The sequence below is a fragment of the Capricornis sumatraensis genome, chromosome 10 (genome assembly GCF_032405125.1).
Source record: "Capricornis sumatraensis isolate serow.1 chromosome 10, serow.2, whole genome shotgun sequence".
In the NCBI taxonomy this organism is placed as follows: Eukaryota; Metazoa; Chordata; class Mammalia; order Artiodactyla; family Bovidae; genus Capricornis; species Capricornis sumatraensis.
Window position 1 is genome coordinate 70,656,366 of NC_091078.1, and position 18,054 is coordinate 70,674,419.

The window sequence follows — 18,054 nt, forward strand, 5'->3', positions numbered from 1 at the left end:
ACCGTGAACTTCCTGATGTTCAAGCTGGTTTTAGAAAAGGCAGAGGAACCAGACATCAAATTGCCAACATCTGCTGGATCATGGGAAAAGCAAAAGAGTTCCAGAAAAACATCTATTTCTGCTTAATTGACTATGCCAAAGCCTTTGACTGTGTGCATCACCACACACTGGAAAATTCTGAAAGAGATGGGAATACCACACCACTTGACCTGCCTCTTGAGAAACCTGTATGCAGATCAGGAAGCAACAGTTCGAACTGGACATGGAACAACAGACTGGTTCCAAATAGGAAAAGGAGTACGTCAAGGCTGTATATTGTCACCCTGCTTATTTAACTTATATGCAGAGTACATCATGAGAAATGTTGGGCTGGAGGAAGCACAAGCTGGAATCCAGATTGCCGGGAGAAATATCAATAACCTCAGATAAGCAGATGACACTACTCTTATGGCAGAAAGTGAAGAGGAACTAAAGAGCCTCTTGATTAAAGTGAAAGAGGAGAGTGAAAAAGTTGGCTTAAAGCTCAACATTCAGAAAATTAAGATCATGGCATCCTGTCCCATCACTTCATGGGAAATAGATGGGGAAACAGTGGGAACAGTGTCAGACTTTATTTTTCTGGGCTCCAAAATCACTGTGGATCGTGATTGCAGCCATAAAATTAAAGGACGCTTGCTCCTTGGAAGGAAAGTTATGACCAACCTAGATAGCATATTAAAAAGCAGAGACATTACTTTGCCAACAAAGGACCGTCTAGTCAAGGCTACGGTTTTTCCAGGGGTCATGTATGGATGTGAGTTGGACTGTGAAGAAAGCTGAGCGCCGAAGAATTGATGCTTTTGAACTGTGGTGTTAGAGAAGACTCTTGAGAGTCCCTTAGACTGCAAGGAGATCCAACCAGTCCATCCTAAAGGGGGTCAGTCCTGGTGTTCATTGGAGGGACTGATGTTGAAGCTGAAACTCCAATACTTTGGCCACCTGATGCGGAGAGCTGACTCACTGGAAAAGACCCTGATGCTGGGAAAGATTGAGGGCAGGAGGAGAAGGGGATGACAGAGGATGAGATGGTTGGATGGCATCACTGACACAATGGACATGGGTTTGGGTGGACTCCGGGAGTTGGTGATGGACAGGGAGGACTGGCGTGCTGTGGTTCATGGGGTCGAAAAGAGTTGGACACAACCGAGTGACTGAACTGAACTGAAATGTCCATCAGTGAGAGATTGGCTGAAAATACACATTTGAATGTCCCACTGTCATTTCATATGAAAGTACAACAAACTGTTTAATGGAAAATATATTCATAATATATACTTTTAAAGATTTTTAAAAGTGTTTTACAAAGAATATGCTGAAATGATTTGAGTATCAAAACAAAGCAGTATTGGATTATAATCCAAAAGTGAAATAAATATCCAATGTGATATTTATATAAATACAAGATTGAATAAATTGATAAATGAGGATGGAGAAGTGAAAAATCTCCCATGAGGAAGAATTCTAAACAAATTATATAGGTTCACACCTTAGAAGTGAATCATGACCCCTTACTCATTGGATATGAACGCTATACTTTGACCATTCCAAAGACTCAATATGGGAAAAGAGAAAAATGAGTAGATTTACAGTGGAGAACACTGACAAAACTTCCGCCAAGTGATGAAGGCCAGCATTAGCAGCCATAGATCATATTGATAGAGTAATAACCTTGATATGACGGGTGAAAATGGCAATTTACTTTTGCGCTCTTTTTGCTCAAAACCCATAACCTCAGGTTAAAGTTAAAGAAAACAGCAAACAAATTCCAATAGAGGGTCATCCCACAATAAAACTGACCACTACTCCTCAAAACTCTCAGGGTTATCAAAAACAAGAAATGTCTGAGACACTGTTAATTACAGCCAAGAAGAGCCCAGGGAGACAAGAAAACTCAATATGGTACCTGGGATAGAATGTTAGAATTAAAAAGGATATCAAATAAAAGCCAAGAAAATTTGAATAAAGCATGGCTTTAGTTAATAAAGACATATTCATGTTTGTTCATTATTTATAACGTAAGTACCATCTTAATTTAAAGTTTTAATAATAGGGAAACTGTGTGGTATTATATGGGATTTTACTATACTGTCAGCTGACTTTTCTGTTCTAAAACAGTTATTTTAAAATTTGGGCGGGGGGAAGGGGTATTAATAAAGTGGGAGAGAAAGAGGCAAGAATCTTCTGTTTCTCAGAGACACACACAAAAATTCCTTCAGTAACAGTCTCTTATTAGTTCTACCAAAGAAACTGAGAGTGACTCTTTCCAGTCTCAGTTTAAAAAGGAGTAACCTGGAGCAAAGATAATCAGGCAAGTTCCCAGAGTATTCTTGAATCTTCCTTCATTGTAAGGAAAGAACAGATACTAGGAAAAAAAAAAAAAACAACAACAACTGTGATGCACATTGTTACATCAATCCTATTTTCAGTAGCCTGGGAACTCCTTGGGGTCTTTCTATTATCTTTATATCCCCAGGGCCTAGCCCAGCATCTGCTGTTAGAATTCCTCCTGAATAAGTGAAGGCAGAAAGGAATTAACTATTGAATAAGATATTCAGTGCATATTTACTAAGTTAATAGATACTGGAGCTTAATTTGCCAAGTGAGTGAATGAGGGAATGTCAATAATCCTCATCGAGAATAAATATGTTATTTTAAAATGGTAAATCCATTGTTCTGAGCAAGTCCTTGAGGATTGTGTTTGCTAAGAAATATAATGCAGAAATCCCTCTCTCTCTCCTGTGTATTCCTTTTTACCTTCTCAGTCAAAGCACCACTGACAATTACAGTACCACAGTTTATTAATTGTTATTATGCATTGATTGCCTATTATAAGCTAGGGATCATGATAAGGGAGTGGTGAAGTTTACAATTATTTAAGCATCTGCCCACAATGCGGGAGACACGGGTTCAATCCCTGGGTTGGGAAGATCCCTTGGAGAAGGAGATGGCAACCCACTCCAGTACTCTTGCCTGCATTCCATGGACTGGGGAGCCTGGTAGGCTACAGACTATGGGGTCACAAAGAGTCGGACAACTGAGCGACTTCACTTTCACGTTACATCAGTCCTGTCCTCTCTATAGTCCACCTGCCTATCTATCTATTCATCCGTCTAGTTTTTGCCTTTGTTTTACAGATAGGAAAACTGGTCACAGTGGCCCAGCTATTGATGGCGGAAGGAAGATAACAAACACTAAGTCGTGTTGAACTCTTGTGATCCCATAAACTGTGGCCTACAGGGTTTCTCTCTTCATGGGATTCTCCAGACAAGAATACTGGAGTGGGTTGCCATTTCCTTCTCCAGGGGAACTTGACAGGGGGACTGAGTATTTGAACTCTGATCTCTTCAAAGCCTATACACTTTCCAGAACACAATGTTTCCTTGAAATATTAGTGAATCCACTGATAAAACTTTCAGCCCTATGGTGAATGTGTGTTTATGTGTTCCTTTGTTGAGGATTGCTGTCTTTCAGTTTTTCAAAGATTGGCTTGAATGCTTGTCAGTTCTCATATTTGCATGGAATTTACCATATCATCTTATGCAAACCAATAGAAAATCATGATAAAACACAAAGTAGTTAGAATCTGAAGAGTACCTTCATTATACTACATTGTGGGACAAACAGGACAGGCTATTCATAGGAAAATAATTTACTCTTTATCTATTTAAGTTAATGTGGAAAGTTTTTATTTTTATTTTTTTTTCTTTCTCTTTTTAAAAAATTTGTTTATTTATTTATTTATTTATTGGAGGCTAACTACTTTACAATATTGTATTGGTTTTACCATACATTGACGTGGATCCACCATGGGTGTACATGTGTTCCTGACATTCAAATGGGAAATTTTTAAGATGTCTCTCTGAATTTTTTTAAAGCAAGTGCTTAAATCCTGAAAACCCTGAATTCACCTAGTTTAATATTAACATATTATTGGCCAGAGATGTATTAATACCACAGGCATTAGTTTCTGCAAAAAACTGATAATGTGTTAAAACGCTACTGTCATTCTGAGCATCCTGAGCAATCTTTCTGTGGTAAGCTCTTCAGTGATGTCCATAAGTGTAAAAGAAAGCAAAGTCAAATAGCTGCTCTTTCATCTGAAAGTTTGAAATAGATAACAACAACTTGGTGAGACTTCATATTTACTGCTTAACATTAATAGCTCAGCTGGGGTATCTTTTCCTTCATAAATTAGAAAATAATGAATAAGATATACCTGTATACATAAACATCATTGTTTGTACATAAATATATCCCTCTGTGTGAAGACTTCATAACACCAGGAACGTTGAGTAAAGCGACTAATTTTATTTGCATCCCAGAGCATTGACAGCAAAGTTATTAAGTTAAGAAAAAAAATGAAAAGTAAATATGTTTGGTTGTTTATGAAAGTGATAGAGTTATGATTATATCAGTTTAACTTCTTTACTAAGAACAAAGGCATATATTTTCTTGAAAGGAGACACAGAGGTCTACCAGTCAATCATACTATATTTGAATAGCACCTATCCAAGGAGTTTCTCAGGGCATTTCACAATACAATTAATTTGCAGCTTAGATAATTAAGAGTCTGCCATGTTAAACAAATGAGACAAAACTGAGAATTGGAAGCTGTGATCATATCAGCTCTGAAACTCCAACACAGAAAGTGAGATACATGTCCCCAAAGTCATAGTAATTAAAGTTCAAGCAGGTGTCTGAAGTTTTGTCTCAATTATTCTATATTCACATTAGCCCATGGTGGTTTAAGATAGTTAGGGTCTTTGAGTAAACACTCTAGCCAGCCTTCCATAGATCTCATTCTCCACACTCTCTGCCTGCATGACTGCAGCAGCCCCCTAGGTTGGTTGGTATATTTTCTGTATTCTTCCTAATCATCTATCCTAGATTTTTATAAATAGTACCTATTACCATTGCCACATATAAACCAGTGGGGTGTATCCTCTGCAATGGCCCTGATTGATTTTTAGAGAGAGTTTTTTCTTCTCATTCAAAAATAATGCATTTTGAAAAGGTTATCTTTTGAATTATCAAAAACTTTAATATATAAAATTAAACTTGTTATTTGCTGAAATATTAGTAATTGCAGATTACTATCCATAATTTTACTAACCATAATGAAATATCCATAATTTCATTCTCAGATAACATCTTTTTTACCATTTTGCTGAAATTTTTCAAGCCTTTTAAAGGAAAACATTTACAGAATTGAGGGCTAACTGCATCCGCACATGGAGAATTAATTTGTATATTAAAAAGATAATTTGATGTAAATATCAAATGGATAAAAGCATGAGTTTTGGAGTCAGAATCAATGATTTTTAATTTGAATTGCAAATTTACAACTTATGTATATCAATTATTTCATTTCTCTAAACTTCACCTTTTTACCTTCAAAATTAGCCTTAAAAAAAAAAATCTGGAATTTGGCACTGTTGGATTAACTGGACCTGCATTTACTCTCCTACCAGAAACAGTAAGAAAACTGGACAAATATAATGGGAAACAAACCTGATTCCAGGGAAGTAACAATGGGCAGCATAGAACTGTGATCCCTAAAGGATGGGAAAGGTACAAAGTAAGCCATTGATATCCCAGGTTTTTTACCTCCAGGTACTTTCTAGAACACTGAATGAAGAAGCAAACATAAATAGGACAAGACTTCATTACTGAGTTAGGAGACACAAGGTGACTGAAGTGGCTGGGATTGCAGAGCAGAGTATCAGAGACAATGGGACTAGAAAAAGAAAGTGCTCCAGAAATCTACAGAAGAATGAAAAATGAGGCTGGGCAAAGAACAATTTTCAGAGTACAAACAGGGCTGAAAGATGTTGGAGTTCTAACATGCTAGAGAAGAGCGATAGTAAACATTTTAGAGCAATTGATATGAAGAAACATCTTAGAACTAAATTAGCCTTAGACTAACATCTACTCCATACTCAAGGAAGTTTAAGAATAAGCTACAGAGAGGTCAAGCAGATTCACTGCAACTTAATTCCTATCAATAAAATCCAATACTTGAAAGAAATACACAACAGTCCAGCTTTTAACAACATAATATTTATTATATCTCTAATTAAATTAAATTATTAGATAGCCTGAAAATCATTAAAAAAAAAATAGGAATCATGATTAGAAGCAAAAACAGTTAACAGAAACAGATCCATAAATTATTGAGATGTTAAACTTAGCTAACAAGGACATTCATATCATCAATAGGTCTTCTGAATAAATAGCTAGGGGATACAGGTAAAGAAACTGCAGACCTGAGTCTCTGATTAAGAGAGTCTCTAGGGAAACCTGAAGATAACAGGGAAAACAAAGAAAAACAAGAGGGAGTTTTAGCCTCTGAAACCACAGCTACGGCAAACAGTAAATAAACACAGCCTAACTCCTTGCCAGATAAACATAAAAGTTTACACTGAAATCTAGTGTAAAATCACTTACTTTTACCTGTTACATCCTACTAGGTTTTTAACAACAAAAATATATAAAAGACCAATTAAAGTGCACATTCTGCAGAGAAAAGCAAACAGTGGCACCAAACTCAAATATGGCAAATATTTTTAAATTATCACATTGGGAATTTGAAACTATTAAAATTAATATGTTAAGGGCTCTAATGGAAAAAGCAGACAGCATGAAAGAACAGAGGATTAATGTAGCAGGAAAAAAAAAACAAAGAAATTCTAAGAAAGGATCAAAAGGAAGTAATAGATATAAAAACACTATAATGTAAATGAGAATGTCTTTGATAGGTTTGCCAGCGGACTGAACATGACTAAGAAAAGAGTAAGTGAACGAGAAGACATGTCAATGGAAACATCCCAAATTAAAATGTGAAGAGAAAGAAAGAGAGAATGGAGTATCCAGGAAATGGGGGCAACTACAAATGCTGAAACACATGTCTAATGGGAACACCAAAGGAGAGCAAAGAGAGAATTAACAGAATAAATATTTGAAGTAAGAATGACTGGAAATTTTCCAAAATTAGTGACAGTTACCAAACCACAGACCCAGGAAGCTCAGAGGCCAATTAGCAAGAAAAATTCCAAAATAATCTACCCAGTCAAGAGAAGGAATATTCCCAGGATAAAGGGAATTATTTCCTAGCTACTTAGAAAATAGTTCCACAAATATTTCATGAAAACCAGTCTGTATTTCAGAAACTGTTTAAAGTCCTTTTAAAAAAAGGTGAATATGATTGATGTGGCAATGATTTATGTTATTTTGTGTGTACGTGTGTGTTCCTCTTTCTTATTCACCTACTAATTTCCTTAACCGCCCTCTACTTCCCCTCCTTTCTCATTAACTAAAATATATAAACCTTAGTTTAATGAATGTATAATTTATAGCATAAATAGTAGTCAGTAATTAGTTAGCAAAAGTGTTTACAAACATTGTTGATAAGAGAAAGAACTCTTGATTTTATTTCTCAGTGAACCAATGCGCTTTTTCAGTTTGGGGTGTATCCAACTTACTACAGAGAAGTGTAGTACCTCAGAAAGTGAATGAGGAGATTTAAAAGGATTTGTACAAAGCAGTCCCAACATTGTTTGGAGCATATTGACTTGAAAAAAATATAACAAAATCAAGTATTGCATGCAATATTTTTTATAAAGAGTTGTCAGAGAACACGATTTATAATTATCATTCAATAGTTTGTAAAACACTTGGCAATAGACCTGCAAATAGATATTTATCATTTAAAAGGGGAGGTTGATTTTGTTCTTTTCAGATTGTTAATTATGTTTATCAATTAGTAACTTTCTAGGGAGTGCATTGTTTGTGTGTATGTTAATGTTGCAAATTCAGAAAAGTCAGTAGAGTATTTGGTAAATGTCCACTGCAGAGGGCACAGGCAGTAAAAAATCTTTTTTGTTAGTAGCTAACATTTGCCTAATATTTTCCAAATATATAAAGGATTTTCATCTACATTCTGTTCATCTGAAGAAATGAGAACTAGATCTGCACTTCAGTTACACAGAATATATGTTTCTTATGCAGAACATTTTAACACTATCATGTCCTTGTGGATGCTTCAGACTTTCCATTTTAACACTGAGGCATTTCAATTCCATATTAATAATAGCTTTAATAAATATAATCTCAACAATGATTAGCTTTGTCAGATAAAATGTTGTGGGACACACTCCACTAGATCAATTATTTCCTTGACAATTTTCTAAGAGGTACAGTGAACCAATTCTCATCATTTTCCCATTCTTCCTTAATTTTATTTCATGTGCATCAGCTCTTTTATATATAAACTTAACAGTGAACATACACTTTATCATTGAGGGATGTTTACTTTGTACATACACATCATATTTGCCATATTTTTACATGTATTATGCACTGTTATCTTCAAAACAATACAGGAGATAGATATCATTTTAATCTTTTTTGCATGAGGATATGGAAATTCTTAACAGTTAAGAAGGATGCTTACCGATGGTCAGACAACTTTTGAGAAAATTGAGAATTTAATCTGCCTCCTCTAACTTGGAGAGCAGTTATCTTAACCATTTACTCAAAAGTTTCTAAGTTCAGAACTTAAAATCAGGTGAGACTAAATTTAAACTGTCCTGTCTTTCTTATCAGAAGCATGAAATTGAACCAGTTGCTTATATACTTTGAGCCTCATCATCTTCCTCAAATATAATAAAAATATGAGGTACCCTGCACAACTAAGAGGATTAGGCATATCATATAAATTCTTAGCTATAAATGGTTACTCATGTAATTTATTTACATGAGATTCTTGAGAACTAGCATGAATCCTTTTCACTTATTATGTGAGTATTTTTTAAATTACAGGAATCTATATTTCCTGATGCTAAACATGATAAACTATTCATATTCTTTTCAGATACTATTTTTCATTGATTTTCTTTATAAATAAATCAATAAATTTTCAAAGCATTTTTCTGTTATTTTATGGTGTTTTATGTATTAATTTCTGAGAAAGCTTGAAAATGGTGAAACTTCATCATGTCTTTCAAGGCAAGTAAACAAAAACTGACAAAACTCCCATTTGTCAATCTCTTAAAATAATTTAAACAATCTATAATTATTTATTGAACAAATACTATGGGGCCAAATATGTAAAATTCAACAGTCCATGAGCTGAGAATTTCCGGGTGTTCAAGCTAGATTTAGAAAAGGCAGAGGAACCAGAGATCAAATTGCCAACATCCATTGGATCATAGAAAAAGCAAGAGAATTCCAGAAAAACATCTACTTCTGCTTTATTGACTACACTAAGCTTTTAACTGTATGGATCACAACAAACTGTGGAAAATTCCTTAAGGGATGGAAATACCAGACCACCTGCCTTGCTCTTGAGAAATCTGTATGCAGGTCAAAAATAAACAGTTAGAACTGGACATGGAACAATGGACTGGTTACAAATTTGGAAAGGAGTACATTAACACTATATACTGTCACCCTGCTTATTTAATTTTTATGCAGAGAACATGATGCAAAATACTGGGTTGGATGAAGCTCAAGCTGAAATCAAGATTGCTGGGAGAAATATCAATAACCTCAGATATGCAGATGACACCATCCTTTTGGCAAAAAGTGAAGAAGAACTAAAGAGCCTCTTGATGAAATTAAAAGAGGAGAGTGAAAAATCTGGCTTAAAATTCAACACTCAAAAATGAAGATCATGGCAACTAGTCCCATCATTTCATGGCAAATAGATGGGGAAATAATGGAAACAGAGGAAAACTATTTTTGGGGCTCCAAAATCACTGCAGATGGTGAATGCAGCCTTGAAATTGAAAGATGCTTGCTCCTTGGAAGAAAAGCTATGACCAACCTAGACAGCACATTAAGAAGCAGAGACGTTACTTTGCCAACAGAAGTCCATCTAGTCAAAGCTATGATTTTTCCAGTAGTCATGTATGGATGTGAGAGTTCAACCATGAAGAAAGGTGAACACTGAAGAACCGATGCTTTTGCACTCTGTTTTTGGAGAAGACTCTTGAGAGTCTCTTGAACGGCAAGGAGACCAAACCAGTTATCCTAGAGGATATCCTGAATATTCATTGGAAGGACTGATGCTGAAGCTGAAATTCCAATACTTTGGCCACCTGATGTGAAGAACTGACTCATTGGAAAAGTTGCTGGAAAAGATTGAAGGCAGGAGGAGAAGGGGACAACAGAGGATGAGATGGTTGGATGGCATCACCGACTCAATGGACTGAGTTTGAGCAAGCTCCCGAAGTTGGTGATGGGACAGGGAAACCTGGCATGCTTCAGTCCGTGGTTTCGCAGAGTCAGACCCAACTGAGCAACTGAACTGACAGTCAAATCTGATTCTTTGCGATCCTGAGGATTGTAGCCTGCCAGGCTCCTCTGTCCACAGGATTCTCTAGGCAAGAATAGTGGAGTGGGTTACAATTTCCTCTTTCAGTGGATCTTCCCAATACAGGGATTGAACCCGTATCTCCTGCTGCTCTTGCATTGCAGGCAGATTCTTTACCACTGAGCCACCAAGGAAATAGAGCCAAATAATGCTGATTACAAAATATTTAGTAACCAGCATTATTTGGATTGGGCTTCCCCTGTGGCTCAGTGGTAAAGAATCCCACCTGCATTGCAGGAAATGTAGAAGATATTGGTTCCATCCCTGAGTCTGTAAGATCCCCTGGAGGAGGAAATGGCAACTCAGTCCAGTATTCTTGCCTGGCAAATTCCATGGACAGAGAAGCCTGGCAGTCTACACTCCTTAGTGCTGGAAAGAGTCGGACACCACTGAGCATGCCCACACAAACCAACAAACATTATTTGGATTGCTTGGCATATTTGCTTAATAATAGGATGAAGACTTTTAAGGATGTTTCCTATAGTTTTGAATGTAAATCATTATTTCTAAATATGAGGCTCACATGAGGAATAGATTCTGGATTTATAGGTAAGCACTTAAAAGTGGTGCTGAGAGTAAGTCTCTTACTATTCAAAGTATGTTCTATAGGCAAGAAGAATCACTATTACCTAGCAGTTTGTTGGAATTGAAGAAATCAGACAACACACCAAATCTATTGAATCTCAAATTTAGCTATCCCCCAGATAATTCATATATACATTAATATTTTAAAGTGGAATTTTATCACTTTGTTACTTGGTTACTGGTGTTTATGGGTGTCAAAATAAAATTTTAATATTGCCAAAATTCAGTGTTCTGAAGATTCCATGAAAAAAAAAATGTGGCTGGATTTAAAGCTTTCCAAACTTATTGCTTATAAACACTTATCTGAGTAGTAAAGCAAAATGCTTCTCCTACCAGGACAGGTTTGGCTCAATTCTAATTATCCACTATGAACAATGGCCTTTAATTTGCCTTATTTTGGAAGCTAGCTGTGCAGATTTTTCATTTACAAGAGTTGTTGATTAATTAAGCAAGGAGACACTCCAGGTAATATATTTCAGGATGTACAAGAAATAGAGTGGTGGATATGTCAAAAATTTAGTGACCTGCTTGCCATCTTATGCAAGCTCACTTATTGCTTGGCAATGTGCGGCCTAAGTGGCTTACACTGTGCTTAAACTAGAGTAAATATTGGCCCAGTTGGCAGAATCATTTCCCCAATCATTTTTTAGAGTATTAATATTAGACATGTTTATTTAAAGTCCAATCAGAAAGTTCTACTTTTGCCAGCTTTTAAAATATTTGCTAATTTACCTATAGAGCAACATTTGAATACCAAAATATCTATTTGTTTGTGTTAATTAAAACAGTTAGAAAAAAAACAAAACAACCTTACTTTCCAAGGGCAAAGCATTCCAGTTTTACAGATGAATCCTTTGCAGCTTGAATAGTTTCAGGAAAACGCACTTCAATCTTTGGTTCATATTCCCCCATCACACCTGTTAAATACCAAAAGAGCTAGCAGCATTTCTAAAGAACAGAGATTTTTTATGAAGCAAATGCTTTAGTTATCAAAATTTGATTATTCTGTCCTTTAGTTAACAATATTTTTCCTATACTGATGATGAATGATGGAGAGCATCACTTCATAATACTGTTTAAAAAATTAGTTCATTCCTTTCTCCCCTAAAAAAGAAATACCTAAGATATACCAAAATATCAGAATAAATGCATCCCAAATTTCCCTGTATTCCACAAGAGCATTTTAAAAATAAAATAAATTCTTTTACAAAATAAAAATACTTCCTTTTTTAGAAATTAATCATTCTAAACATTCGAAGAGGCTGTGGTTGAAAAGACAGAGTGCTACTTCATTCAAATAAATTGGTAAATTTTATTTTTTCTGTTTCTTTGACATGTGGTATTTCTTGAATGACTACTTTAAGAAGAGATTTTTTTTTTTAGTATTCTGTATGATGCTTTCGTATATTTTTACCATAAATGTATTGAAAAGAATAGAGGAGATGGAATAATGAAGGAATTAAGAAGAGAAGTTAAGAAAGTAGGTAAATAGGGAGAAAAAAGGCCAATATGATCGTTTCTATGCATATTATTTGCTTAGGAGCTCTTGTGATCATGAACAGAGCACTCACTGAAGGGGAGAAATTGGACTTAAGAATTCCAGTGGTTGATGAATTCTAAATTAAAACCATGCAAATATATTTGAATAGTGATTATAAAAGCTCTGTCATAAGAACTCCCTATATAGAGCTAATTCCGTGATTCTGTTATCCATCATTAAATTATATTCCTGCTTTTCTTGAACTTAAAGAGGAGAAAAACTATATGGACGTATTACAAGTCCAGAATCTGATCATAAAATGCATCAACAGATATTTCCATCTTTATATTTACCACTGTGAATATTTAATTAAAGAATCAACTAGAGGATTTTTTTACTTTGATGACTTTCTTAGGTTTTCTAGCTCGAAATCTTGTACCAGCTATGGCTTGACTAAACTCCAAAATCATCAGAGACCAATCTAAATTATGTTCCTTGGAGAAATATAATTGGTATGAATTTTGTGTTTCATTTTTCTTTGGAACACTCATTATTAATGTTGACTTGATTTACTTTCCTTGAATGTGAATTGTTTTCCTGCCTTGCCAACGAGGGGAAAAAAAGGGTGAATAAAAGAGATCAATATGGAAAAGAAAGTGGCGTTAAAGAAAAGCTGTATCATATGTTCATCGAAAATATATTAGGTTAATGAATAATTTTGTCAGCACTCACACATTCACACACACATGTCTACTCTCCCAAACATTGTTTCTTTTTTAATAAAATATTTCTTAAGCAAAGAAAGGATCTGCTTCAGATCCAGAGAGGAAATGGCATAGTGTTCTCAAAATTATCTATATTATACCATGTGGATTAATTATATAGTTTTCTGTTATTTTTGACAATATGTGATTTTCATCATATTTGTGAATTAAACCTCAACTCCTAGATATTATGGCTCCACTGAAACAGAGGAAAGCAGAAAGTTCTATGGATCTCCCAAGTTTCAAAATTCACAGACAAAATTTATCCCTAAGATAACTCATCATCTTACCATCAGTGCGCTGTACTAATGGAGTGGGTGGTCCTTGAACACTTCTCTGGGCTTCTTTGTTTGTTATGAAGCAAGTGTAATTGCCAACATCCGATGGCTCCACTTTGGCAATGTACAAGTTCCCTGTCTCTTGTGATACAAACCGTCTGTTGTCCTCTTGAACATATAAGGGGTTATCATTGAAAATCCATGCATAAGATAAATCTGGAAACAGAACAAAATAAGTATTATCTTTACTGTATTCATTCTTATCTGAAAATTATGTGCCCTACTTCTCCACAAATAGAATACAACTGTGCCCCTCTTTGTCCAGTTTGTGCCTGTCATCCTGATGTAATTGTTTTATTTCTTTTTAATTAAGTATTTCCCAATTTGGATGATATGGTTTTACTGTCTATCACTGGCTTTGTGTAATTAAAGATGTGATGGTGAGATGTCAAGGGAACAAGTGGATGAAGTTATTAAGAAAAACTATAGGATATAAAATATTATGGGCTCAAAATGTACACTGAATTTCTGCATCAGTTATCATGTTAAAGCTATGCTTCTCAATACGCAATCAGAAGGATGCCCATATTAATCATGTTTAGGGGTGTTTGCTAAAACTTTTACTTCAAGATGTAAGTTCAGGGACCCTACTCCTTGGAGTCATTCATTCAATTATTACACAATTTCTGAACATCTCTTTTGTGACCATCTTTGGACTTGGAACACATCAAAGCAAAACCTGTGCCTTATAAAACTTGACCTAGTAAACTGATTACAACTAGTGTGGATAATCTCAATGTGGGCTGATATGTGCTTTGGCAGAAGCATCATTGGAATCCAGATGAGGAGCTTAGAATGATCTGTGGTCAGAAAAGTTTTCTGAGAAGAATTCCATACTCAAACTAGCAGGATGAATGGGAGCTATCCAGGCAACAGATTAGCAAACCTTGCTCAGAGAACAAAAGCTTGAAAATGAAAGAGAACATATCATTTTTGCTGAACACCAATCAACCTCTGGAAATCTTATATATAAATATGAATATAAATATATAGAAGCATATATAACTGATATAATTATCATGCTATAAAATGCACAAATCCTGTGTTCAGTTCAGTTAATTGTAACAATCTAAGCACTATGAAATCACCAGCCTAAAATAAATTATGGAATATTCCCATCTTTAGAAATTTTATTATGTCCTTATTTGTCAACCTCTACTGTTGTAACAACTACCAGATTTCTATCATCATAGGTTATTGAATTTCATAAAAGTAGAATCAAACAGAATGCACCTCTTTTTGAACTTTTATATTGGAATATAGTTGCTTAACAATGTTGTGTTAGTTGCAGGTGTACAGTAGAGTGATTCAGTTATACATGTAGCTATTCTTTTATCAATTTTCCCCCATGCAGGTTATTTCAGAGTATTGAACAGAGTTACCTGTGCTGTATAGTAGGTCCTTGTTGATTATCTACTTTAAATATAGCAGTGTGTACATATCAGCCTCCAGCTCCCAATGTACTGCTTTGTGTCTGGTTTATTTAATGTATCTTAAGGTCCCCCTATGTAGTTGTGACTATCAGTACTTCTTTTCTTTCTATTGCTGAATGGAATTCCATTTTTATGAATATACCACAATGTGTTTGGCTGCTTTCTTGTTGAAGATTATTAGAATTGTTTCCATTTGGGGACCATTATATTGGGTTGGCCAAAAAGTTAGTTTGGGTTTTTCCATACGATGTTATGGAAAGACCTCAATGACATTTTTGGCCAATCCAATACATTCAGTGCAGTTCAGTTGCTCAGTCGTGTCCGACTCTTTGCGACCCCATGAATCGCAGCACACCAGGCCTCCCTGTCCATCACCATCTCCCGGAGCTCACTCAGACTCACATCCATCGAGTCAGTGATGCCATCCAGCCATCTCATCCTCTGTCAGCTCCTTCTCCTCCTGCCCCCAATCCCTCCCAGCACCAGAGTCTTTTCCAATAAGTCAATTCTTCACATGAGGTGGCCAAAGTATTGGAGTTTCAGCTTTAGCATCAGTCCTTCCAATGAACACCCAGGACTGATCTCCTTTAGAAAGGACTGGTTGGATCTCCTTGCAGTCCAAAGGACTCTCAAGAGTCTTCTCCAACACCACAGTTCAAAAACATCAATTCTTTGGTGCTCAGCCTTCTTCACAGTCCAACTCTCACATCCATACACGACCACAGGAAAAACCATAGCCTTGACTAGACGGACCTTTGTTGGCAAAGTAATACCTTTCCTTCCGAGGAGTAAGCGTCTTTTAATTTCGTGGCTGCAATCACCATCTGCAGTGATTTTGGAGCCCAGAAAAATAAAGTCTGACACTGTTTCCCCATCTATTTCCCATGAAGTGATGGGACCAGATGCCGTGATCTTAGTTTTCTGAATGTTGAGCTTTAAGCCAACTTTTTCACTCTCCTCCTTCACTTTCATCAAGAGGCTTTTTAGTTCCTCTTCACTTTCTGCCATAAGGATGGTGTCATCTGCATATCTGAGGTTATTGATATTTCTCCCGTCATTTTCTAAGACTGTCTGTGGACATTTTCACTTTTCTTTGTTAAGCCCCTAGACGTGAACTATAGGGTAGATGTATGTTTTACTTAATTAAAAAAAAAAAAAAAAAACAACTGTAAAAGAATTTTCTAGTTATACTAGTTGATATCTCTATCTGCAATATATGAGTTAGAATTGGTGTACATCTCTGCAAGAATTATGTTGTCATTTTAAAAATTTTATCTAGATATAGATCTGCCTTCCAGTGCAGGAGATGCCAGAGATGCGGGTTCGATCCCTGAGTTGGGAAGATCCCATGGAGGAGGGCATGGCAAGCCACTCCAGCATTCTTGCCTGGAGAATCCCATGGGCAGAGGAGGCTGGCAGGCCACAGTCCATGGGGTCACAAAGAATCAGAAATGACTGAAGTCACTTAGCCAGCATGCATCGTTGAGCAAAGGAAAATAGTCTCACATATTAATGTTTTGTAAGTGTGGTACTAATAAGGTTAAGAAATTGTATGTATTGTGAAAACTAGATACAAATGAACTTATGTCAAGGAAAGTGGAAGAACTTAACTGGTTCAAAAATGACCCCCTCCCAAAATATGTGGAAGATATAGGTGCTGGGGGTGAAAGGGGGAAATATACTAGTGATGGTTAAAATGTGTTCAACTGTAGATGAACTTGGACATCACACATTTGGAAATCACAGTCACAGGAGAACAGTTAAAGCAACTGGGAGCCTCTTGTCATCTGTACTTATGTTAAAACTAGCGCAGAAGCAAGACATGGCAGAGACAAAAAAAAAGAAAAAAATTGAAAGCTAATTATTTCTATAATGTTCTAGCAGTCCTCTTCAGATAGAAGCAGACAACCTGAAACATTCTTCACTAATATAACTGATTTAAAATTCTTTTGAGGGATGATGAAGCAATATGAGTTGAAAGCTATTTTGACCTTAAATCTGATCCATATACAAAAACTCTTGAGAAAATGCGTGTGTGCCCTGTTGATTTAATCGTGTCTGACCTTAAAGATTAAATCATGTTTTGATCTTTGTGACCTTATAGAGTATAACCTGCCAGGCTCCTCTGTCCGTGGGACTCTCCAGGCAAAAATACTGGAGTGGGTTGCCATGACCTCCTCCAGGGGATCTTTCCAGCCCAGGGATCAAACCCAGGTCTCTTAAGTCTCCTGTATTTTCTGCCTGCAGGTGGATTCTTTACTCACTGAGCCACCTGGGAAGTCCCTTGAGAAAGTGGAAATAAGTGAATTTTGGCATCTTTATCATCCCTTTCAAACCAAGAAAAAAAAAGAGTTGAAGCATTAACAATATACTTAGGGAACCAGATTCTTTTTAAAGAAAGAAAGAAAAGAAGATAGAAAGGAGACAGAAGAAAATAATGAGTTTACAAAAAACAGACTAAATTAAATCACTTATATATTAAATTATATATTGTATCTGCAATGTATTAAATTCTGACAATTCATAAATTACTTCAGTAAGAATAAATTCATCTAAATAGCCAGAACTCTGGTATCATTCTCAGGAATGAAGAAGATATGACAGAAATATACAACAAAAAGGATGAACAGCAACAAAAATGCCACTTAAGCATGAAATATAAAAATTCACAAAGTGTCGTTAAGCCTATAAAATTAGTGTTCAGGAAGAAAAACAATCTAAGACATGTTATTACATGAAAAGTATATTGTAAATAAAAATGTTTAGTATGATCTCATAAAAAGTTATGCGTTTACATGTATGAGAACTTATGTGTGTGTGTTTCTGCAAATTTTTAAATTTAAAAATCTAGGCATGTATACAGTGGCTTTCTCAAGAAAAGGGAAAAAAACACAGAAGACTTTCACTCTCTATATAGTTTGTACCTGCCATATTTGAATATTTAATTATTGTGTAATTGTGTAAATGGGAAAAATAAACAACAGGATGAATAATGTACCAGGAAAACTAAATACAAGAATGGGTTATCATTTATTAAAAA

The 18,054-nt window shown here is 35.6% G+C and overlaps 1 protein-coding gene across 1 annotated transcript in view; it reads right to left on the reverse strand.

The window, feature by feature from the left end:
* The window catches only part of CNTN6 (contactin 6), a 170,576-nt gene that overhangs the window by 93,134 nt on the left and 59,388 nt on the right, over nt 1-18,054 (reverse strand). The window contains 2 exon segments of the mRNA XM_068982444.1: nt 11,814-11,916; nt 13,534-13,737. Of these exon segments, the coding sequence (XP_068838545.1) occupies nt 11,814-11,916; nt 13,534-13,737 (307 nt within the window).